The 25,006-nt window shown below is 39.5% G+C and overlaps 1 protein-coding gene across 2 annotated transcripts in view; it reads left to right on the top strand.

The window, feature by feature from the left end:
• EMB3142 (nuclear pore complex protein (DUF3414)) overlaps positions 1–25,006 on the top strand; it is a 154,755-nt gene that overhangs the window by 110,648 nt on the left and 19,101 nt on the right. For both annotated transcript variants that reach the window (XM_077354708.1, XM_077354707.1), the window contains 5 exons: positions 2,749–2,892; positions 3,056–3,169; positions 3,273–3,368; positions 19,610–19,747; positions 19,861–19,961. In XM_077354708.1, coding sequence (XP_077210823.1) covers positions 2,749–2,892; positions 3,056–3,169; positions 3,273–3,368; positions 19,610–19,747; positions 19,861–19,961 — 593 coding nt within the window. The remainder of the gene's footprint in view (positions 1–2,748; positions 2,893–3,055; positions 3,170–3,272; positions 3,369–19,609; positions 19,748–19,860; positions 19,962–25,006) is intronic.

Genomic DNA, 25,006 nt, shown 5'->3' with positions numbered 1-25,006 from the left:
GTGTATCTCCACATTTTATCTTTTGGCTTGATGCAGTAATATCCCCCTTCAATTTTGCAGTAATATTATTTCTTGTACTTGTTCAGTTGTCCCTGCATTTACCATCTTAGAACATGTTCATACTTGACTTGTGTATCTCCACATTTTATCTTTTGGCTTGATGCTTTCACAGTCTGTACCAACTCCTGCGTGGAGAAGTATATACGTTTTGGCAAAGTTTGTTACTTTCTTCTGCCATAGTGATTCTTATGATTAAAATTGTTCCTAGGTACTACAAGTTATTAAAATACAGTTCATGTGATTTTGAATGTACAGTCTTACGAACTTTTTCCAAAAAAGAAAAGAACCTGGAATATGAGGACCAGCTTGTATATGACCAAATAAAGCCAGTATGAACAAGAGCGCACTAGAACAAGTTGTGGACAATAAATCATCACTTCTTTTTCTTTTGCATTAATTACTGCCAGTGAATGGGACTGGCTTCTCAAGGGGACATTAATTGGATAACAAAATGTTGTCTGTTCATCGAGTTAAACCAATTACGGATGTTAGTTGGCAATTTGGCATAATGCTTTAATGTCAGGGGATCATTTTATCCCTGTCGATGTTGCAAGAGCTTTAGAGCAGTCTGCTCTTTAATCCCAAATAAATGGGATTAATGATCATTCTATATACCGGAGCCACAAATTGAATTGGTAAAGAGAGGGGTTAGTAGCCAATGGTATTTTGAGCACATAATGGTATTAGCTGTTCAGTATGGTTTAATTTGGTTCATAGTTACCGGAAACTTCCTAGTCGGATGGGAAGCTCGTTTCCCTGAAAAACCGCTTCACCGAAAACTCTCTTAAGAAGCTGAGTTCTTCTCGCTTTCCAAATTAAGGGGAAGAACGCTTACTAAATTAGGGGATGTGTGCTTCCCAAACGCTTCATACGGGTTTCTCTTAATGAAGAGTATGCTTTATACTTTGATGATTATTTCTTCCTAAAAGTATATTTTCTCCTTTGATATTGCTGAGTGAGCATATTTAAAAAAAGAGCGCATTCAAAACTCGAAAAATCCTTTTAAGTTTCAAATGAAAATTTGGATCTTTTTACGAAAACTTAACCTTAAATGTACATGAATAAAACATATGAAACTGTAAATTCTTAGTTTTTATAATTCTAGTTAGTTGTGAGGTCTTCTTTTCTACTTGTAACCTTACCTATATTAACCCTTCCTCCCTAACCTACTACAATCCTACTATTTCTATGTACTTGTTTGCTTCCAATGACACTTCTTACATGATACTTCATGTTGACTTTCAACGACGTTTCTTACACATTTTCTCGTTACTTTCTTTAGAGCTTTTCGTTGCTTGCATTTTCTTCCTTTAAATCGCTCACTTCCCTCATTGCTTCTCGCACTTGCTTCCCACTGTGGCAACTAAGGTATGGTTGCACCTAGTTAGTAGAGTAGTGGTAAATTAAAATTTAAGTATTCAACGGGGAGGAGACCAGCCAAATAGTCTCCTTGTAGTTGCCTTGTGGTTGTGGAGTAGTGGTAATTTGTGTTTGGTTGTCAACCTTGTAGAGGGTGTCATTATATATATATATATATATATATATATATATGAGGAAAAGGATTGTACGCTCGAGCGTACCAAGCTTATGGTATGCTCGAGTGCCCAATCACATGTGGGCCCACTTTGTTAGGATCGATGGGGTGTGTACCAAAAATCAGCTCCATAGGATCATCCTAACCCATCCATTTGTGGAGGGCAAAATGGACAGACCACAAATCTGCCCATTTTTGCCCTCCACTTTTGGAGGGGTTAGGATGATTCAATGGAGCTGATTTTTGGTACACACCCTATCTATGATAGGGCCTTGCAAATGAATGCTTTGGATCACCACAAAAAATGTGGGACCCATGTGATTGGGGCACTCGAGCGTACCATAAACTTGGTACGCTCGAGCGACAATCCTTTTCCTCTCTCTCTCTCTCTCTCTATATATATATATATATATATATATATATATATATATATATATATATATATAGAGAGAGAGAGAGAGAGAGAGAGAGAGAGAGAGAGAGAGCATTAATCCCAAGATTCTATTAGGTAAAAACTACCATGTCTGGTGGTTTTTGCTTGGATTTTGCTACTAGTTTGCTGGTATGCCATGTTGGTAGACAAGGAGACAATAAGGAGACCAGCCAAGTAGTCCCCTTGTACTTTGAAACTCTGCATTCAACCAAACTGAGTATTTTGCTGATGTGGCATCCGAAAACCACACGAAACCCCTACAAAATCCAAGATCCTGTGCAACCAAACAGACCCAAACCGCATGGAGATGATTGTTCCGTGATTATGTTTAGCTTAGTTTTAAGTAACTATAGTCTCATTCCTTCGAATCTTTCAAACTGGACAATGCAACACAACTATATATGATTTTTACTTAAATATTGATTAGAATAATTTCCCAGATAGAAGCTAGACCCTGCAGTTGGGTACATTGGATAAACCCTGAAACAGAATACACTTTTGATCAGGCAACTAACTATTATGATATATCTCCACAGGGAACTGTATATTTCTGAAGAATCAACTTTTTATGCTGTCGGCAGTGAATACTCAATTGCTTATGATGGAAATATCATACCTTGTTACAAAATTCTCTTTAATTTTTTTTCCTGTTTAAACTCCTGTTTTGATATTTTTATGTGGAGGTTCTATATTGAATTTTGGTGGGTGCGGTGTTGATTAGGTGAAGAATAAAATTGTTCGTGAGGTTTTAGATTTTGTCAAGGGACATCAGTCAATCATTGATCGAGTTCTTAGGGTGGATGTTTCAGAAGCTGATGAATTGATATTAGAACAGACTAATCTTGTTGTTGCTATATTAAGCAAGGTAAGTGTTTGGATCTACTGTTATTGTTATATATATATATATATATATATATATATATATATATATGTGTGTGTGTGTGTGTGTGTGTGTTTGGTTGTGGTTTATCGATGCTTGTATTAATAACTCCCTTTGACTACATAACAAAGCTCTGGATGTTGTTTAGGTTTGGCCTTATGAGGAGAGCGATGAGTATGGTTTTGTTCAAGGGCTTTTTGGTATGATGCATGCTCTTTTCCCTGTTGATGTGGAGTCTTTTAATTTTGCGCAATCTCTTGAGGTAAACCTTGATATTTCTAAGAGCTTTTATTATGTAGAAAATAAATTGATCTGCTTATTGCAATCTTCACCTAATTGATTGAAGTTCATTATGACTTGATCAGAATCAGAAGAAGTTTGAGTTGATCTTGATTCGTCTGTGCTTTAGTCTGAGCTCTTATCTATATTTCCTGGTCACAAAGAAATCTCTGAGGTTGCTGGTCTGTAGAATCTCTAGCCTATATTTCTCTTTATGTTATTATTTTTGGTTCTTTCAGTTCTTTGTAAAAGAGATTTGGTTATTGCATTTTAATTAATTCGTGATCATCTTGGGTGAGATATTGGTCGCTGCCACTACGCAAATGCCTGCTTTGCTTCTTGCAATTAAAAATCATTTATTTTTGTTCGATTTCTACTGTACATGTCGTGATTTCTGTTTCATAATATTTGCTGCAATTTCTGCAATGCTGTTTCATCTATTGCGACTTCTCTCTCATACACATGTCATATGTGTATGTCTATGGTAATCTGAACAAGCCCTCCTGCCGAAGGATTTAAATTTCGGTTTCGGTTTCGGTTTCGTCCTTGGCTGAAACTGAAATTTCGTCCGAAAACCGGAAAAAAAAAAGAATGAATTTTTATTTTGAAATTTTGGCCGAAATTTCGGAAAATGGAATGTTTTTGGAAAAAAAATTCATTTGCCGAAATTTCTGAAATTTCGGGTTGGTTTCGGTCCCTACCGAAATCCGAAGTTTAAAATCATGATCCTGTCAGCCCTACTGTAAATTTTTCTTCGCCATCTGAAGACACATTAGTTGGATGGTTCTAACTGTCGTAGCGTACGAACAGACAGTTAATGGAAGGAATGCACTGTGAACATTCAATGGGCACCAGTCCTTTGATTGGATGTTACAATGACCCGATCAATGTGATTCTTGTGCTGTGGGTATGCGCTTGGATCCCAGCTGGATGGATGGTCCAGATAGGTTTGGATGTGGCCATTGTGTGTTGTGGAAATGGCACAAGGGATAGAAGCTATCATTCGCTCAAGCTAGAAACCAACCTTATGAAAATTCTTATGCCTTTTTATGCTTTCCTATCTAGGCTGCCGTTCCATTCTTTAATTCACTTAATTTGTCTTTTATCAAGAGATGATGTGTGAAAACTCTTGTTTTGATATTGGCAATCTTCTCTTTATGTTACACTTCAGTGGCAGTTTAACATTTCCACAAAACTATCAACAGCCAGTTGTAGTAATGTAAATTAGAGTTGGGTATAGGACTAGAGTTTAGAATCACGAAGCAGGTACCGGGGCAGGGAAGCGTGGGGTCTAGATGGGTCTAAGTTTGGGAGTGCCATGGGAGTGTGCATGTAATATTTTCCGGTTTATATCTTTCAAAATTCAAGTACATTAAAAAATAGAAATTTCTAACCATCTTCGTATATATTTTTCAAAATTTAAATACGTCTAAAAGCAGTAAGTTCTAACCATCTTCATTTTTGTGCCCTCTTTTCTCATGCCTTTTGAAGATGCCTTTTTGCTTTCTCCAATGAACTACTTTGAAGACTTGGAGGAGTTTGATGATAGGAAGTTGGTGATGGTGGGAGTAATGGAGTAATAGGGGAGGAGGTTGGGAGTGTCATGGGAGCGGTTTCCGTCTCTTTAGGGTCGCGCTCCTTGGATGCTCCTTCGTAAGGAGTGCCAAATCACGGTTTCGGGGCGGGAGTGACACCCATGAGAAAGATTCCTGCTTTTAAGCTACTCATGTAGGTTGTTAGGTGCATGTTATGAAGGGTATATTTTCCATCTGTTCTTATGTACTAACTCAACTCTACACGGATTATGAATTTCAATTTCTCTTTAGCGGCTTATCTATCTTTCTATTATCTTCTTTCTTTTGTCTTTTATAAGTGGTGAGACACAATATTGAATTTGATTTTACTCAGAGGCAATTAGATCCAAGTCAAAGGCACCAATTGAATCTATCACTTTCTCCTTTTCATCCAATCCCCGGATCTTTTTTCTTTATTTCTTAGTCAGGTTGCTAGAGCGGGAAGGAAAACAGAAAGCGGGAAGCGATGGCTCCCGGGATGGTAGGAAGCGTGATGGGTTGGGGGAAGAGTGAAGGGAAGCGCCGGGGGAGCATGACGAGGAAGCGACGGAGAAGCGTGTTTCCCTTTTTTGTGATTCCCATAAAATTAAAACGATAAGAAGCGACGGGGAAGCGCGTTCCCATTTTGGAGAACTGCGATTCCCATTTTGGTGAAGCGCAATTCCCATTGTTGGAGAAACATGATTCCTGTTGTTGGGGAAGCGCGAGTCCCATTTTGGGAAGCGCAATTCACACTTTTTGGGGAAGCATCGAGATTCCTGGTTCGGAATCGGGTTCTGGGGAGTTGTGATTCCCCGATGCAGGGGAAGATTCCTGCTTCCTTGTTTCTCACCTCTCTGTTTTTTTTAAACACTAGGTTCTCATCTTTGCTTCTTCCAGATCCATCTTTTTCAAAAACCCCACCAATCTATCTTGTCTATTCTTCTTCCCTCTTAAAATCATAAAAAAAGAAAGAAAGAATGAAGGGTTAAAGAAATTCAAATCCGTCCTCGGCTAGCCCGAAACCAAATCTCTCATTCCACATCATCCCTTCCTATTTCTTTCATTTGAAAGTCTTTCCCTAGCATCCATCCATTTTTATCGCTTCTAAATTGGCAGCCTTTGTTTGAAATCCATATCCCCTCCATACACCCCCGTAAATCCTCTATTCCATTAGCTTCCCCTCACCTTCCCCTCACCTTCCCATCTATTTTAGCTATGGTTTTAATTTTTGGTTCCGGTTTCGATTTGAGTCATTATGAAAATAGAAACATGTCAGTTTTGGTTGGAAGTTTAGGTGGAAATCTTGTAAAAGCATTGAAATGGAAACATATGTAAATGATTGAATTTTAAATGAAACTTCAGGAAATGTTAGAATAAGCACAAATAGACACATAGAAACCATCATGTAAGCATGTAAGCGAACCAATAATAGTTTAACAATGAACACCTAGTGATATGCACTATCACACAAGTCTAGAACAATAAAATTGAATTCTAGATTTGAAGTAAAGTAGTACAATGTAACAAAGTATAATGTAAAGACAGTACAATGACCAATCATCTCCCCACTGACGCCAACTCTATGTCAATACCACGTCAAGTTACGAGGTGGTTCAAATCCATCACCCCTGCCTCTATCAAGATCGGCACGGTGCATCTGCTAACGAATCTGGCATTCATTGAACAAGTAGAATTTCTGGCACGACCATAGTTTCAAAACTACACTGCGCCATCGTTGACTCCTATTTACCTTGGCCGCGTTCTTATTTGTCCGTGTTTTGAGCTCCAGTCAATCAAAACTTCTTTGACTCACCCGAGTTGTGACCGTATCAACTGAGTACTCGGCTGCTTCAACTAAGTACTCGACCGCGTCGTGCCGAGTCGACTAAGATTTGCTTTGGCTGCTGTTTGACCCACATTTGCGTTTTGAAACGCTGGGCAAAAATGCCAACCAGGTATGTCTATTGTTATTGCTGGTCATAATAATTGAAGACATACTATTCAACTGCTCTTAGGTCTTAAAGGGGACTACTCCCATTTGAATAGTTGTGTCCTGTCCATAATTGATTCCATCTTGGAGGAGGAAAAGAAGATCTTCATTTGGACAGTCACTTTGTTCAATGTGAAAAGAGCATCAGGATCCACTTGTACATTACTTTAATTGAAGGGGATGGAGCATTGGTTTCCTTTTACGTCATTATTTTCCCGAAATTTTCACCGAACTTTCTAAAATTAGACCGAAATTCTCGAAATTTGACTGAAATTTTCGAAATTCAACTTAAATGATCAGAATGACAAAATAAAATAAAAAGATATTATTTGCATTTCACTAATGTAGAGAATGATATTCGGTTAGCAACATCATTGCACTGTGTAGCAAATTCATGCGTTGGATGTTAGATTGGCATGGGACCAATAGTACCTCGTAACTTTATGTGCTGGCTTCTAAGTATGCATTTGTGCTTATTCTACCATTTCAGAAAGTTGCATCTTAAAATTTCATTATTTCCATATTTTTTTACAAGATTAAAAATTTCATTATTTGCATATGTTTCCATGCGTTTTCGTGATTTTAATAGATTTCCACCGAAACCGAAATGTTTAAATTTCCATGCGACCGAAACCGAAATTTAAAACCTTTGGAACCAACTGTCATGGGTTGATTATACGATGAGACTATCACCAAACCAACACTACGGAACAAGTCCACGGTTTGTGTGGCCCTAATGAAGCTAAATGGTGTAAATATGCGTTGGATCGGCATGCTCATCTTTTGTTCTTTTTCTCCTCTTGTTTGAAGTTAATGTGATCATGACAATATTTTCTAAATATTAATAGAAACAAAGAATAATTGCATGATCCAATGTTGAAGCAGATTACCACGCGATGGTATCTACTTATGCCGAGCTCACTTGGTTTCTACATATTTTGCAGGAACTCCACTTTGATTTTCGATGTCACACACTCTACTCTAATAATCAGTGTGCAATCAAGCTATCCTAGAAGCCAAACTTTTCATGCTTAGACAGAAAATATAGAAATTTATCATTTTATTCGAGAGAAAGTTGAAAATGGTGATATTCTAACTCATTACATACTGAGCAATAACCAAGTTGCAGAGGGATTTTCAACTTGGCATGGGCATCTTGTTGACAAGCCATGTTAACGAAAATGCATCGGCCAGGGGGTGTTTTTAGGAATATGAATGTGCGCTCATATTAGGTGTTATAACAAATCTCCACAGATTTTTAAAGATTAACTAAATCCAAACATTCCAAAAATCGCATGGGGCCCACATTACATGCCCAAAAAGGGGGAGGGGTGTCGATTTGCTGTACCCACTCCAAAATTGGAGTGGGCAGCAATATTTTAGGGATTTGGAAATTTCGATCCAAATTTTGGGGAGAAATTAATGGGGCACACTTGTATTTTTGGAGGTTGAGATACAACTATCCATTTGGAGGCCTAAAGGTGGATTCTCAATTTAAACTTTACAAGTCCAAAATACCCCTAAACTATTACTTAATGTAATACACTTATTTGGGTAATTTAGTCACACCCACTTTATTATTAAAATTTGGGGTGGAATTATCAAATTTTAAATTTACAAAACCAATTGAAAGGGTCAGTCATTACATGAGAGGCTTCAAGGCCAGCAAAGTCATGGCTCAAACCCTAAAAAATCCCCAGATCCAATAGGGGGGAGATTGAACTCTTTTTGAAACCCTAGAAATTCCTTAGAGTCAACATAGAGCGATGAAAATTTTGCTCTTTAGAACCCTAGAAAATTGGGTGAAAGAGATTTCAGATCTCAACTTCTCTTATTGGTTTAAGAGACAGCAAGAGCTAAGACTTGTTATTTTCGTTCTTAAAATACATGAAGATGGGGCCGAAGAGGATGAGAGGGGAGATGGCGTGATCTAATGGAAGTTAGAAAAGATCCATCGACAATGATGTTGTCGAAGACGCCTAGGGTCTCACTGTGGGTGAAAAAATGGACAGATACTGTTTGTCCACAAATCTGCTCATTTTTTCACCCCACAATGGAAGGGTTAGGTTGATCCAATGGTGTTGAGTTTTGGTAGACACCCCATACATGATGGGGTCTTTCAAATGAATGCTAAGGATCACCCAAAAAATGTGGGCCCACCATGTTTCCTGCACTCAACGTAGATAAGCTTATTCGCGCTCGAACCCAGGAACTGTTTCCTCACTCTCTCTCTCTCACACACACACACACTGTTGGACCCGAAATTTTACAAAAAGGGCATAATAGTAAAATTCCTTATTAAGATAAGAAGATAAAAAAAAGAAAAGAGTGGTTAGACGTTACGTTATGCTATCCCTAAAATAAAGGGATATACACAAAAAAAACACTCAAGTGAAAAGGAGAAAATTCCTAAATCCACTAAAGTTTAAACTTTCGTGCGAATCACCCACTTTAAAAAAGAGGTTACGTAACTTCCCATAAAAGAGGGAACTTAAAATCGTGGAACCTAAAGATATGGGTGAGGTGGCATTAACAGAAACACCTAAGAAAAAATGGAGATCGTGAAATGAAAGATAAGGGGTGAGGTGGCAATTGCCAACCACTCCAAGGAACCTCTATAAATAGGAGGAAATATCATTTGAAAAGGATGGGTCCAATTCTGGCTAGAAAAAGCTAAGCAAAGAGGATCGGATCTTTACGAAATAAAAGCTACGTGAAGAAAAGGAGAAAGAAAGGTGAGAAGAGATTAGTGGCTAACGGTGCTTTTTTTCTTTCTTTCTTTGCAGTTTTCTCCCAAAAGTTTATAGAAAGGGGACCAAGAAGAAGACCTTTTCTCTTTTAGGAGAAAGGAAAATCCCTTTAAAGGATCTCTCTCTAAAGGTCCCTTTAGGATATCTTTCTAGAGAATTCCTAAAGGGAAAAGACATTTCTCCTCCAGGAGAAGGATGATAAAGATGAAAGCTCCCAAAAAGAAAGACGGAGGAAAATCCCTTTTGAGAATCTCTCTCTAAAGGTCCCTTTAGGATCTCTTCCCAGAGACTCCCTGAAGGGAGAAGACCCTTCTCCTCTATGAGAAGGAGAAGGATGATAAAGATGAAGGCTCCCAAAAAGAAAGACGGAGGAAAATCCCTTTAGAGAATCTCTCTCTAAAGGTCCCTTTAGGATCTCTTCCCAGAGACTCCCTAAAGGGAGAAGATCCTTCTCCAGGATAAGGATGGTAAAGATGAAGGCTCCCAAAAAGAAAGGCGGAGGAAAATCCCTTTAGGAAATTTGTCTCTAAAAGCTCCTTTAAGATATCTTCCCAGAGACTCCCTAAAGGGAGAAGACCTTTCTCAAGGAAAAGGATGTTAAAGATGAAGGATCCCAAAAAGAAAGACATAGGAAAATCCCTTTAAAGAATCTCTCTCTAAAGGTCCCTCCAGAAGGAAGATGACAAAGCAACATTTTCCAAAAAAAATTAATTATAAAGGATCTGTTCACAAAAAAATCAGATCTTCAAAAATCCCTCTTTGTGGAGGACAATTAATAAAAGTTGTATTTAGATAGGGAACCTCTTGATGGATAATCAGAGGTGTTTTTTTCTTCAACCCTAAAGGGACCTTTAGAGAGAGATTCTCGAAAGGGATTTTCCTCCTTTCTTTTTTGGGAGCCTTCATCTTTATCATCCTTCTCCTGGAGGAGAAAGGTCTTCTCCCTTTAGGGAGTCTCTGGAAGGAGATCCTAAAGAGACCTTTAGAGAGAGATCCTCTAAAGAGATTTTCCTCTTTCTCCCGAAGGAGAAAGGTCTTCTCTTCTTGGTCTCCTTTCTGGAACCTTATGGGAGAAGGCTGCAAAGAAAGAATAAAGAAAACATCGTTAGCCAGTAATCTCTTTTCACCTTTCTTTCTCCTCATTTTCTTCATGTAGCTTTTCTTTCGCAAAGATCGGATCCTCTTTGCTTAGCTTTTTCTTGCCAGGATTGGATCCGTCCTTTGCGAAGGATATTTCCTCCTATTTATAGAGGTTCCTTAGAGTGGTTGGCAAGTGCCACCTCACCCCTTATCTTTCATTTCACGATCTCCACTTTCTTTTTTTAGGAGTTGCTGTGAATGCCACCTCACCCATTTCTTTGGGTTCCACGATTTCAATCTCCCTCTTTTATGGGAAGTTACGTTGCCTCTTTTTTAAAGTGGGTGATTCTCGCGAAAGTTTAAACTTTAGTGGATTTAGGAATTTTCTCCTTTTCACTTAAGTGTTTTTTTTTGTGCATATCGCTTTATTTTAGGGATAGCATAACGTAACGTCTAACCACTCTTTTTTTTTTATCTTCTTTTTTTAGTAAGGAATTTTACTATTATGCCCTTTTAGTAAAATTTTGGGTCCAACAAATGCCCCCTTAAATCTTGTAAGGGGAAGGGTTTTGAAGCTTGCAAGACTTGATTTTGATATAAGGGTGTCTTAGTAATTTTCCATTTTCCTCGACCCAAGGCTATGTTGGTCTTTTCACCTGATTTGGTGGTATTTTGACCATTTTTCTTAACCCGAGGGTATGATGGTCTTTTCATCTGATTTAGTGGTATTCTGACCATCTTTCTTGATCTGAGGGTATGGTGGTCTTTTTTCCCTAATTGGGTGGTATCTTGACTATTTTCCTTGACCCAAGGGTATTTTGGTCTTTTTTTCCTGACTTGGTGGTATTTTGACCATTTTCCTTGACCCGAATGTATTTTGGTCTTTTTTCCTGACTTGGGGATATTTTGTTGATTTTCCTTTACCCAAGGGTATCCGATCTTTTTCACCTGGGTATATGACTAATTTCCTTGCCCCAAGGGTATTCTTTTCTTTTTACCTTATTTGGCGGTATTTTGACCATTTTCCTTTACTCGAGGGTATCCGGTCTTTTTCACTTGGGGATATTTTTACCAATTTCCTTGCCCCGAGGGTATTCTGGTCTTTTTTACCTGATTTGGCTGTATTTTGACCATTTTCCTTTACTCGAGGGTCTCCTGGTCTTTTTACCTGATTTGGCGGTATTTTGACCATTTTCCTTTACTCTAGGGTATTTTAGTAATTTGCAAAGTTAGTATAGTAGGGCCCACCAACCCCACTCGATCTTAGCATGGGTGGGGTCACATTTTATTGATCTGTGGGCCCACCACTTCATCGCATATTTTAATGGCTTGGACCACCATCATCGATCCTGGGCATTTGTTGTGGGCCCACAATTTCATCTCATATTTTAATGGCTGGGAATGCCATCATCACTCTGTGCATCTGTTGTGGGCCCACCATTTGACACCATGCTTTAATTAAATGGGGTCCATCATTTGACATCATGTGCTTTGATGGTGGGACCCACAATATTTACACACTATGGTCTGATGTGGTAGGGCTTATCATCTTACTCGGATAGGTCCCACCTATTCCACACAGTCCAAAGTACTTATGCGTGGGTGGGGTCCACCATTTTACTCCATGTTCTGATGATGTAGGTCCCATAATCTGCACCCAAGCCGTGCTAGGGTGGGGCCACATTTTATGTTGCCGTACTTACTGCATGGGTAGCATGTGTGGGGTCCATTATTTTCCAAAACTTAGGCATAATGTGGAGACAGTCATTTTACACTTCACGTTCTGATGGTGTGCCCACTTATCTTGGCCACCTGTATATTACATGTGTAGAGTCCTAGTTTTATTAGGGAAAGGAGATGATAAGTATGGAAGGACTATTCCGTGAGATATAATAGGACGAGAATCGGTGATAATATGAGTTATGTGATACTCTTCAAAAAAAAAGATAAGGGATGTAGGAAATGAGCAAAACTAGGTCACTTATTCTCTCCCTCTCTTCTTATATCAATAGTCTTATATAAAGAGAGTGCAACACTCATTTTTTTTCCTAAACAAGCAAACAAGCCATAAAGAGAGAAGAAGAGCTATGTGGGTTTCTCCCTTCCGGGAAGCAGCAGCCCCAATAGATCCTCCATGGTTTTTTTGATCTCTTTTTATCTTCCTCCATGTGCAGGGATCAACCACCTTTTCTGTTCGGTTTTCCTTTCTTCTTCTTTATAGCAATCTTCCTTCCAACTTTTGCTTTGATCCTTCTTCTCCAGGAGAAGGAGAAGGATGATAAAGATGAAGGCTCCAAAAAAGAAAGACGGAAGAAAATTCCTTTAGAGAATCTCTCTAAAGGTCCCTTTAGGATCTCTTCCCAGAGATCCCTAAAGGAAGAAGCCCCTTCTCCTCCAGGAGAAAGATGGTAAAGATGAAGGCTCCCAAAAAGAAAGTTGGAGGAAAATCTTTTTAGAGAATCTTTCTCTAAAGGTCCATTTAGATCTCTTCCCAGAGACTCCCTAAAGGGAGAAGACCCTTCTCCTCCAGGAGAATGATGGTAAAGATGAAGGCTCCCAAAAAGAAAGACGGAGGAAAATCCCTTTAGAGAATCTCTCTCTAAAGTTTCCTCTAAGATCTTTTCCCAGAGACTCCCTAATGGGAGAAGACCCTTCTTCTTCAAGAGAAGGATGATAAAGATGAATGATCCCAAAAAGAAAGACAGAGGAAAATCCCTTTAGAGAATCTCTCTCTAAAGGTCCCTTTAGGATCTCTTCCCAGAGACTCCCTAAAGGGAGAAGACCTTTCTCCTCCAGGAGGAAGATGACAAAGACAACATTTTCCAAAAAAATTAATTATAAAGGATCTGTTCACAAAAAATCAGATCTTCAAAAATCCCTCTTTGTGGAGGACAATTAATAAAAGTTGTATTTAGATAGGGAACCTCTTGATGGAATTAGAGGTGTTTTCTTCGTCATGAAATGTAATTAACGGCCAATAGAGCCGGAAGTGTACGATCCCAACCAAAATTAATAAAACCTCTTCTCGCAAGAGGGAAATTTGATCCCAATTTATTTTATGTGTGTGATTCTCTTTTTCATGCATGTGAAATTTGTTGCGAACACACACACACACACATATATGTATATATACGGCTACCAATTTTCTTGTATATCGAAATATATAGCTCAGAACATCGTATATATATAGGGCCAAAAATTTCAGTGCATCATAAATTATACCTCTTCCCTCTGTTATGAGGGGTTTTTATTTGTTACCACCTGTCATGATTAGTAATTTCTACAATTTCCAACAATATATTTGAGATAGAGTTAGCATTATTAATTTTAACAATTCTAAAAGGTATACAAAATAGAAGGCAAGAACACCATCACATGAAATGAGATTATGTAAGGAAACCATTCTTGAAACCATTATTATATAAGTCACTATAACTTCACTTGGATTTTGAGTGTGGAATCTGGAAGAGATGAGATGTTCTGTGAATCAATAAGAAGGTAACATGTAAATATTACATGTCAAAGGGTGTCAGTTAGTTATTCCAAGTGTTACAATATCTTTGCTAATTTAATTTATTTCTTCTCAATCCTATTCATTCTCCCTTTTTATAATTTATCCTAATTCATTCCTATGTGAAAACCTAAGTAATACCCTTACCCCTAAAAGTCCCCTTTTTCGTAGCTATATCGTATTTATATTTTATCTTTATAAAAATCTATCAAAACTTAATTTTTATACTTTAATGCTAATTTTCCAAAGGATGTAAGTTAGAAAATAAGATCTTTCACTTAAGAGGACTCTCTTCATATAAATAATTAGTATGTTTCATATTAAATATATACGAAAGTGTTTTTCCATAAGATCCTTAACCATATATAAATAACACACATGTAAGGGGCTGTTTTCATAAAAACAGTTGATAGTGCTGATTTTAATTAAAATAACACCCTAACACTTGTAGATTACATATATACATCATCCCTTATTTGAAAAGTATTATTTACACCTTACACAACAATTTTATGAAAGGGATTACTTAAAACAGTCCTTAAAATCAATGATACTTTCTGATTTTCTTAGAAATCAGCCCCTTAAAGGTTTAGAAATATCCTATATATGACATATACTTAACGTACGACAATACCTATAACTTGTAAAATACATAAGTAAAGAAATCGACACAGACAACCCATATTCGCATTGTTATACTCTCTAAAGCCCTTATAACATACAAACATATCAGAATCTTTATAAATAACAACATACATACACTATACCTCGAATATATAGCGAAAACATCCAAGGAAAACTTCCAAGGAAACACACACTTGGATTTTTGTCACTCAAAAACAATTTTCCAACACTTAAACAAGTTTATTACACCAAAAACCCTAAAAAGAGATATCAAAATTCCTTTCTTGATCCAAAAGAAAACAAACTTCTAAAAGAAAATACATAAAGACCGTTTTAAATTAAAAAAAAACAAAAATCTAATGTTTTTACATGAAAAATACCAAGAAACATCAATTTTAGGCACTTACTTGAGGCGAAGAATTAATCGAAGAAAGCTCTAGCTTTTTTTTTCTTCTCTTCTCTCTTCCTCTTTTTCTTCTCTCTTTTCTTCTCTCTCTCTCTCTCTCTCTCTCTCTATGCGTGTGGGTCTGCTGGGATGTGAAAGGGCTGATCATGTGCTGCTTTTATCAAAAGGTGGGAATATGAACAAACAAGGAGTGGACGTGTGGGGGAGGGGTGTTGGAATGCAAAGGGGCACATGTGCTCCTTTTTAATAACAGTGGGAATGTGAAAGGACATGGTGAGCGTGTGGAATATGAAGCGACATGAAGTGGGTCCACTTATGAGACATATTTTCTACTTCCCTTTAATTATTTGCTTTTTCATGGAATTAGATTTCCAAGGGAAAATTTTGATATTCTAAGTCATTAGGTGTTTTATGTTACCATGACTGATGACCCTTGATTTTTAGATGATTGGAGCTAAGATAATCAAGGAGAAAATTGAAGGATTTAATTTAAGATCGATGGTCAATCTAATGTGGATCAATGATCCCAACCCTCGAAGTTATGATCTAACGATCCAAGGGTCCACATTTTAAGATAAAGAAGGAAATTTATATGGCAATCATTACACTCACCGTCAGTGTAGATGTGAGAGGGAGCTAGGGAACAATGAGGAGTCGGTAGAAGGGTGAGAACATATGAATGGAGCTGTCGACATTTTGATTTGCGATCTCCGGAAGATTATCTTCTTAGTCAATTACATGGGAAGCTTATGTTATCTCTAGGGAACATAACTTTCATTTCTTTCCTATACTTGGATTCCATCTTTCTCAAGGGGGAGATTTTGTTTAGTCAAGCTCTAAAGAAATGCCATTATTAAGCTTTCTCTGTCTGCACGACAATTGGCTGATCAGAAGGATACCTTCAGCTTAGGAGATCTTTTTCCCCTCCTAAGACTTTCACTCTCAAACAACAAGCCAAGGGACAGATTCGATCATCTTGAACAGAAGATAATTGAAGACCCGTTGAGGTGGAGACTACACCCATTCCAGATACAGGGGATGTAGTTCCATCTGCTAAAGCGACAGTACGAGGTCCCATAGAAGGAAATGACTGGAAGGACGAGAGAATTGTAGGATTACTAGTCATATGGTGTGATGCTCCTGAATCAATGAGCCATGATCCAGAAGAAGTACCAGAAAAAAAACATGAGGTGCTACCTTTATGTGCAAATGTGGTAGGTAACTGCTTTCCTTTTTCCCGAAGACGCAACAGATCATCATATTTTGCACGGGGGATTACCATGGTGTCAGGAGTCACAGATGGAGCAGCAGAGGAGGAAGGACTATCAGAAGCTGCAGCAGAAGCACTCGTAGGTTTGTAGGGACGAACTTCAGGATGCAGATCATATAAAAAATCAACAGTATGTCCCTCCATACGACAGTGAGTATAATAACGGGACCCGTGTCCACAGCCTCCTCCATTGCGGCCTCTCCCTGACTCACGGCCACGGCTACGACCGTGCCCAAATTGGCCACCACCACGACCACAATCAGTCCCAACATGTCACATGAGCAAACCCATCCATCATAGGGTCACTAGGTTGAACTACTCTCATACGCTGAACCCAAGAAAATACATCTGCAAGGGTGGGAATCGATCCAGAACTGACAATCTGCTTTCAGAGCTGGAGATAGGCAAGCTCCAACGAGTCAAGAAATCTAACCACACGTAACTTCTCCTGACGTATTTTAAGTACGAAAGAATCTGTAGTAAACGACATCAGTAGATCAAGCTCCTGACAAAGTGCTAGATAGTCCATGTAGTGGTTGTCCACCTGATTGTCGCCTCTCGTAAGACTAAACCTCTCAGAAAAACGATCACTTATGCGCATTAGATTATCCACCCCAGAATACATCATAGTCGTCTGCTCCCAAATTTCTTTCGATGACTGAAGATACATCAGAGAAGTAGCAATATTGAGTTCCACACGACCCCAGAGAAAAGAACGGATTGCAGCATCGTCCTCACGCCACTGATCATATTTCAAATCACTAGTAGTCGGTGGTGCGTGCTCTAAAAAACTGATTTTCCGACGGCCAAGTAAATAAGTGTAGAACGGCCATCTTCCATTGGGGGTAATTAGTCCCATCCAGCTTTATTGAAGTCATCTGAAGGGGAGGTTCGACATGCGAATAACTAGATTGGCCACTGTATGACGAAGAACGAATTTCAACAACCTTGTTGTCAGCAGTTTGCTTAGAAGATTGGTCCACGGATTCCATAACAAAGACACCCAAACACCAATAACACCACTACAAATATTCGAACACCCACAACACTACGAAGAACCTCCAACAAGACACAATAACACAACACCACAACAAGTACCCACCAACCACAATAGAACAAACAAGTCCACCAACTCAGAATGAATAACCATGGCCAAAAAATCAACGAAACCACGATGTCAACACGACATCGACATCAACAACCAACAAATAGCAGCCCAGCACCATCAATAATCATCCACAAAGAAGAACCACAGCAACACTAGCCACCGACCCAAAACAATGTCCACAGTCACAACCACAATCAAAACCAGCACCAACAACTGATTACCATCAACAAACAGTCCCAACCTATTTCTTTCGACCATCAGAAAATCAGCACGAACCACAACAAACCAGTCTTCAACACAATGCAAATAACGCACCTCGATGACCAACGACAAAACAACATTGATCCACGGCAGGATCATCCAACGAAATACGTGAATAAACTCAAAATCAGAGGAGGAGGAGAAGGATAGTTTAAAACATGGTTAGGTGTAGATAGTACTAGAAAAAATGGTTTAGGGACAGATTTGTGGAGTGGAGAGCAATAGGGTTAGAGTATTTGAATGGAAAGACGTAAGGATAGATGGATTCAACAAGGAAAACTAGGGTATATCGGGTCTGTTGAAGTGGTGGTGATTGGAATACGAAAAAATAAAGAAAAAGGGGTGGGCAGTTTGTTTGAGAATGGTAGAAGGATAGAGAAAAACAGTGTTTTAGGGTTGGGGGGTGCGGCTAATTCGATTGGGAAGAAAACCCAAAATAGTTGGAGGATGTAGCTGGCGGCTAGGGTTAGGGTTATAATAGGGTGACCTTGATTAGGCGTAGGGTACGGCTAGGGCTTTGATGAAGGTTAGGGTTTGAAGAGGATCGATTAAGGTTTGATGAAGGTTAGGGTTTCGATGGATACAGTTCGGGTTTGATGAAGTTGTAGCAATCTTGTCTTCGTCTTCGCGGAGAGAACTCTTAATCTTCGACCTTTGTCTCTGATACCATGTTGATTTACATGGTGAATGTGTGTGTGTGTGTGTGTGTGTGTGAGAGAGAGAGAGAGAGAGAGAGAGAGAGAGAGAGAGAGGCGTGAGTAGGAGAGTTCAAAAACTGCTCTCTCTCTCTCTCTCACACGTTATATATATATATATATATATATATATATATATATATATATATATATATATATAATACGCAATATTATTTTGCCCTTATGGCATCTAACACTCAGGAGTCAGGACATCCCCATCCACCATTTCCACTTCCAGTAAGTACCTTTGTTTCTCCTCCAGCACCACATTGATGAACTTGTATTCTCATCTATATAAGTCCAACCCGGAACTCTCCCACCTTGTTTTACAGATCTCCCAATTGGTGAGGACCGGCCAAATCTGGCGGCTCTTGTGGCATTTCCCACTCTCCTGTTTCACTTTTAGAACTTGCAGCAAGGATAACAAAGCCTGCCCGCAATCTGGTTCCCTTTTCCGGTGAAGATGAGAGGGACAGTGGGGTAAAGAACATCGGCAAAGAAACGCCACGTGAATAATGGTAGCAATTCCCTGAGAGCTTGTCCAGTACCACCAGTACCAGAAATGCATCTCCTTCGCCCGCGCGCGATAGCTCTACCTGGCGCTTTTTGCCGCCTTGCATGCAAGCGAATCCTCGAATGCTTGGCACTTTGGGCGCTGGTTTCTCGATCGTATATCACACTTAAAGGCCAGTCCACCAGCAACAGCCTGCACTGAAACGACGACCATCGGGTGACGGCTTTCGAGATCTTGTCGTAACAATGGAGGAGCACTACCTTACTGTTTGCATTGTTTACCGTAACAAAGGAGGAAAAGATACTTAAATTCTTTGTTGCCTACCGTAATCCAGGTGGGATATGTGTTCACGTCTGTGTCCGTGTCGACACTGGCTATGCTCTTAACATAAAGTGTCCACGAATCATAACCAAAAACTTTTTTCTTCTATAGAATACTCATTATGATGTATTGACTTCTCTAGCTTCAAACAAAAAAGAGGTTAAATTAAAAAAAATGCTAATTGTACATCTTTAGGTGACACAGATCACTCTGCGATAGAAGTCTTGGTATTAAAAGAAACAAGGGTCGATTTACCATAACTTCTTAAGCTGCATCTTTTTTCCATTTATGCATGATGTTTTGATCATACTTTTGAAACATATGTTTGACATGACAGGTTTCAGATAGCTCTGGTAATTATCAAACACCTGTGGGACAACTACAACCCACATTGACTTTACTTGTTCATCTTCTTCATTCTGCGACAGTTTCTCTCTCGAGAGTGGTTGAAGAAAAAACATTATTGCTTAACAAGGTTACTTCATTTTTCAAATGACTATAACTTATTTATTTTCCTATTCTTTTCCCTCCTAGGTAGACTTCTTTTTGTTTTTTGCAATTATGAATAATAGTTCTTCATGGTCCTAGATTCAAGACATCAACGAACTATCTAGACAGGAGGTTGATGAAATTATAAGTATATGCATGCGACAGGACTGTGTATTGCCATCTGACAATATTCGGAAAAGGTATCAGCTAATATTGCTCAATGCTCTGCTTCGTTATTTACCTGTACTTATATGATACAATTTTTGAAATTGTTTTGTATTTCATATGCAAGGATCATTTTTTAGCCTAATTTTGCAAAATATGATTAGTTACTTGTAATCATATTCATACTACAACCTTTTGGTGTTTTGAAATTTGGAAAAGTGACTTCTACCTTAACATATCCTTCTTTAACTGGTATTTAAAGGTTATCTCCATGAAGGTTTCAGCTGTAACACAAGGTCTCTTACAGTGTTAGTCTCATGAATCTAATTGTAAATGTTTGGATTATGTGGGATATTTAGGGGAAATGCTCCAGTTAGGTATAACCTTATTGTACTACTAGGAGTTATTCATTATTGGAGGTGGCCCCTACCTTTTATCAATCTGGATTCTCGACCTTGTGGGGCATACATCGGATCTGACATTGACCAAAAATCATATTGGTTGGAACCGTCTAACTCTCCGATCAAATGTACTTGTCCACAAAAAAATGGACCAGCCATAAAAAAATGGACCATGCTATAGATTTTCTTTTTCAACATTCATTTGCAAGCACTTGGTTCGATGGTAAACATTGGTTGGTTAGTTATATTCTTAGGCCATGCTGGTCTGACCAAATGTTGAGGCCACCTATGCAATATATGGGTGCTTCTTTATGTTATGATGATGTCATACCTAATTTCATAATTTATCTATTCTTTAGGGAACACATTTCTTTATTATTTGTTAAAAGTAAAATGGAAGAGAAAAAAACCTTGGAGAAGCACTCAATTCATGTGTTTTGAAGAAGAGGACCATAAACAGGCTGGTCCTTGTTGATGATATCCTTTAACTACTGAACATGCCTTGTGTCACGGGGACGCAATTGGCATTTGGGGCCATCAATGTCATGTAAATTTTCAAGGGCACATAGCTAACAACACCTTTGGTGGGCACTCCTGGTTGACAGGGTCGGTTGGCTATTCCCTTGTAGGAGGAGTTTGCCCCGTGACATGTTGACTCCTCCCCCGATAGGCCTAGCAGGTGTAGGCCGGAACCTTGGTGGTTTGCTTGTGAGTTGCAAGAGGACTTACTTGTGCATATGACGCACACAGCAGGAAATCATACTACAGCTCATGTGCAAGCCTTAAGGTAGCCTTGGGTGCGGACTGCAAGTTATCCACAGGGATGTTCCAGTTTCTTTGGTCGAGGATGGGGACCAAAGACAATACTTGTTGGGTTGGGTTCCCACATGCATTGCGCGTACGGACTGGTGCAGGGGGCTAGCTATACTACTTGCCTTCTGCACCGCGGTACGTCTTGTGGGTACGCCAATCTCTAGGTCTTCCATGAATTCGTGCCGGGGCGACCTCGGTTGCCCTCGCGAGGTGTAAACCTTGCGGATCAGTCCATGGGGCATCTTGCTTCTTGGATGACCAAGCCTCTGTGCTTGACGGATTTGTGTGTGGCATCGTCATGTCTCATACTCGATGGCCTTTGCATTGGGCTTCAAGGCCTAATGTTCAATGTTCTCGTAATGCAGGCTGATCACGAGAGTGGGCTCAAAGTTGGTCCTGCAAGTCTAAACTCAATAACCTGATGAAAGGTTTGGTGGTTGTGAACAAAGTATCTAGAAGTGCATGTCAAGATCTTAGCCAAGTAGCCTATTGGACAACTTGGAGATTGTGTGCACACACGAAGCGTCAAAAGGTGTTGGCGTGTAGGGCCTCTAGAGCCTTGCACGGTTGAAAGCTTGCCCTAGTACGCATATGTTGGGGCACCGCACGGGCTATTTTCTTGCTAAAACAATTTGCACGTGACAGTTGGTATCTGAGCAAAATGGTCCAAGCTAAATTCAGAGTGTGCTTTGATAGTTGGTATCAGATGGGTATCAAGGTTGTGAGTGTAAGAGTTTGTCAAGGAGCTGTGATACAGTTGTCTGTGCTTGGCATAGTTGCAGTAAGTTGCAGTGTTTGTGGTTATGTTTAGTGCATCTCTAGTGCATGTGGCAGTGCACAAAAGAACGGGAAACACTTTCAGTTGTGGCAAAGTTGGAAGGAACGTGAATGTTCGCCAAGTAGTTGCAGCTATGGTTTTAAATTTCGATTTCGTGATGCGTTTCGGACCCCAGCGAAACCGAAATTTCGACTGAAATTCCAAAATTTCAGTCGAAATCCCGTACACCTATTAAAAAGCAATATTATATTTTGTATTAAATTTCGGTCGAAATTTCGGGAAGTGTGGTATTTAAAAAAAAAACACTTCAACTTTTAGTTAACTTCGTTCGAAATTTCAGGAAAAGTTCGATAAGTTTGAAAAAAAAACAATATTTGCTATATCTATCTCGCCCCATATTTGGTCTCTTTATCGCACTCCCACTCTATCAGTTGAAATTGGAGGCGTGGTTTTGTCATTGTAAGGAAACTAGAAGCCAAAATATCAGCAAAAGATTACCAACGTGTGATAGCCGAAACTGAAATTTCGGGAAAGTATATTTAACACAAAAAAATCTACGTGAAATCTCTAAAATTTTGGCCAAGTATATTTAACGCAAAGAAATTCTACTTTTTGGGTTAAATCCCTAAAATTTTGGCCAAAATTTACGGGGAAACGAAATTTCGGTCAAAATTTTATATCGTTTCGTGTATACCCAATTTCGATTTCGTTCGCGACTAAAACCCGAAATTTCGGTTGAAATTTAAAACCTTGGTTGCAGCTTGGTATGCTATATTTGTGGATGTCTTTGAAACTAACACTTTGTATGTCCATTAGTCAGCCAAAGAAGAGCTGAAATTGTGTGGGAATGATTCTTTCTAAAGAGTGAATCCATCGCTTTCTCAGTGGTGTGTGTGAGATATCATTGAGCTGTGTTGGTGGCACAGGTTGTTTTGTAAGCTCGGCTAACAAACTGACAAAATATGGCAGCTTGAAAGTTTGGACTCTCCCCTATCTTATTTGAGTCGTGCAGTAGAGGTGTGACAGCATGGAAAGAATTTGTTCCGTCAGTATTGGTGTAAGCATTGGTCAATGGATTCGCTTGAAGCTTATTCAGTGAAAGAGCAGCAGCCATTAGTATGAATGGGTTGGCGTATTCCAACAACCCACCGATGTGTGAGCTCAGAAGTGGCAGATGGGAAGTTGGATATGGTCCATTGCCGTGTTGGCTGAACAGATGATGGGTTATCAGATGGCCCGAGGGCTTGAAATGTCAAAGGGTTGGCTTGATGGTAGAGGTCTTCCCCAAGTGATGAGTTGTTGAATGTGTCAGTGCTAGAGAACTTTACAAAGGTGAATTTGTTTACTTAGTGTGATGGATAACCAGATCGCAGACTAACAGTATGCTCATTGGGGTGAAGAGGCACCGAGGAATCATGGTCAAGGTATCCGATCCACTTTGAAAGGAAGAGAGTGGAGCCCATGAGGAGGGATGTGATACCAGCGGCCTAGTTTGTAGGGTGAAGGTTTTGCGACCTCGAAGGACTGAAGGTGCATACTCAGGGTGAAGAGCTGGGCATTTCCTGAAGTACTTGGATGGTGGTTGGGCCGCTTAGATCGATAATGGGTTTGTTGTACTGGTATGAGACAGTGTGGTGATCTCAGATGGCATTTGGGTAGACTATGTTGGTATGGGATGACATTGTGTGTGTGCTTCTTACTACTTCGAAGCTTCAGTGTTGGGGAAAACCGATAGGGTAGTTCAATCTGAATGATGGAAGATTTGGGTGGTTAACAGTGTGAGTGTTGGCTGCGGGTACACAAGGTGACCATTGGTGGTATAAGGATTGGTATGTCCGGTGAAGTAAGTTGGCTTTGGGCGAAGGATGCAAGACCAAGTGTTGCAGTGGAGGATCCCGAAGTGGGGAAACCCTTGGCCTCATGATGGGGCGGGACCATTGAGATGGTTCCTTTGTGGCTTGGGGATGTAGGTTGCTCCCCGCGATAGTTTACACCCGGCAAGAGTAGCGGGTGCGTTGTGTTGGTTGATCCCAGCAGGTAGGGTTGCAACTTGGGTCGGGTTTTACCTGACCCACATCAACCCGACCCGAAAAATACATGGGCCGGGTTTAGGAATCTCGGGTTTTTTAAAAAATAACCCGACTTGACCCGACCCGAGATAGCTTCTAGGGTGGGGTACAGTTTTGGAAAGCCCAACCTGCCCGACCCGTGTTGCAACTTCAGTTTTTGTAATCCTAACAAGTGGAATGATGCCTAATATAAAAAATTTGGTTGATTAAATTTTGATGTTGTTTATTGGACTGGGTGCTGTTGATGTTCTAATTTATAAACCACTTATTATTAATCTGCTTCTACTGATTTCGTAATCATGTTCTGTGTTAGTTTGAGGCATGTAAATGTTGATCCAAGTAATTGACTGGATGACAAATGTGTTTTATTTTTTGGGGCACATTTACAACTTTGTTGTTTGGGTTATCAGGAAGAATATTTTCTTACTTCAATATTCACCTTTTTTTTTTATTTGTAAAAAGATAGGACCTTGGTCTATTTTCTAATTTATCTTAATGATCAAGAAATAAGAATCTATTAAATGAATTGAGTGTAGCTAGGGCTAATGTTTGGTTGTACTTGTGACAGATTTAATATTCCATTTTAGGGTCCTACTAATTCCAGAGAAAAAATAAACATAGCTAACGCGACAATGTTGAAAAATGGCCCGACCCTACGCGAGAAACTATCTTGGGTAGGGTCGGGTTTATGAATCGTGGGGTTTTCAAAAAAATAAACCCGACCCAACCCGACCCGAGATAGTTTCTCGAGTAAGGTAGGGTTCTTAAAAACCCGCCCGCCCGATCCAATTTGCAACCCTACCAGCAGGGGATGTTTGGCCTCAGGAGGAGGCGGGACTGACGTTGTGGTCCCATAGATTGAGAATGTTGGTGGCTTCTCGTGGTTTGTTCGTACTTTACTTGTGGCAAGTGCTTTTCCCAGAAGGGGATGTTTGGCCTCAGGAGGCGGGACTGATGTGGTGGTCCCTTTGTTCAGGAGTGCTAGTGGCTTCCGTGGTTGGTTTGCACTTTGCTGGTGG

The sequence above is a fragment of the Tasmannia lanceolata genome, unplaced genomic scaffold (genome assembly GCF_043159265.1).
Source record: "Tasmannia lanceolata isolate RefF3 unplaced genomic scaffold, GAP_Taslan_0.1 ptg000015l, whole genome shotgun sequence".
Lineage (NCBI taxonomy): Eukaryota > Viridiplantae > Streptophyta > Magnoliopsida > Canellales > Winteraceae > Tasmannia > Tasmannia lanceolata.
This window is presented reverse-complemented; position numbering and strand designations above follow the sequence as displayed.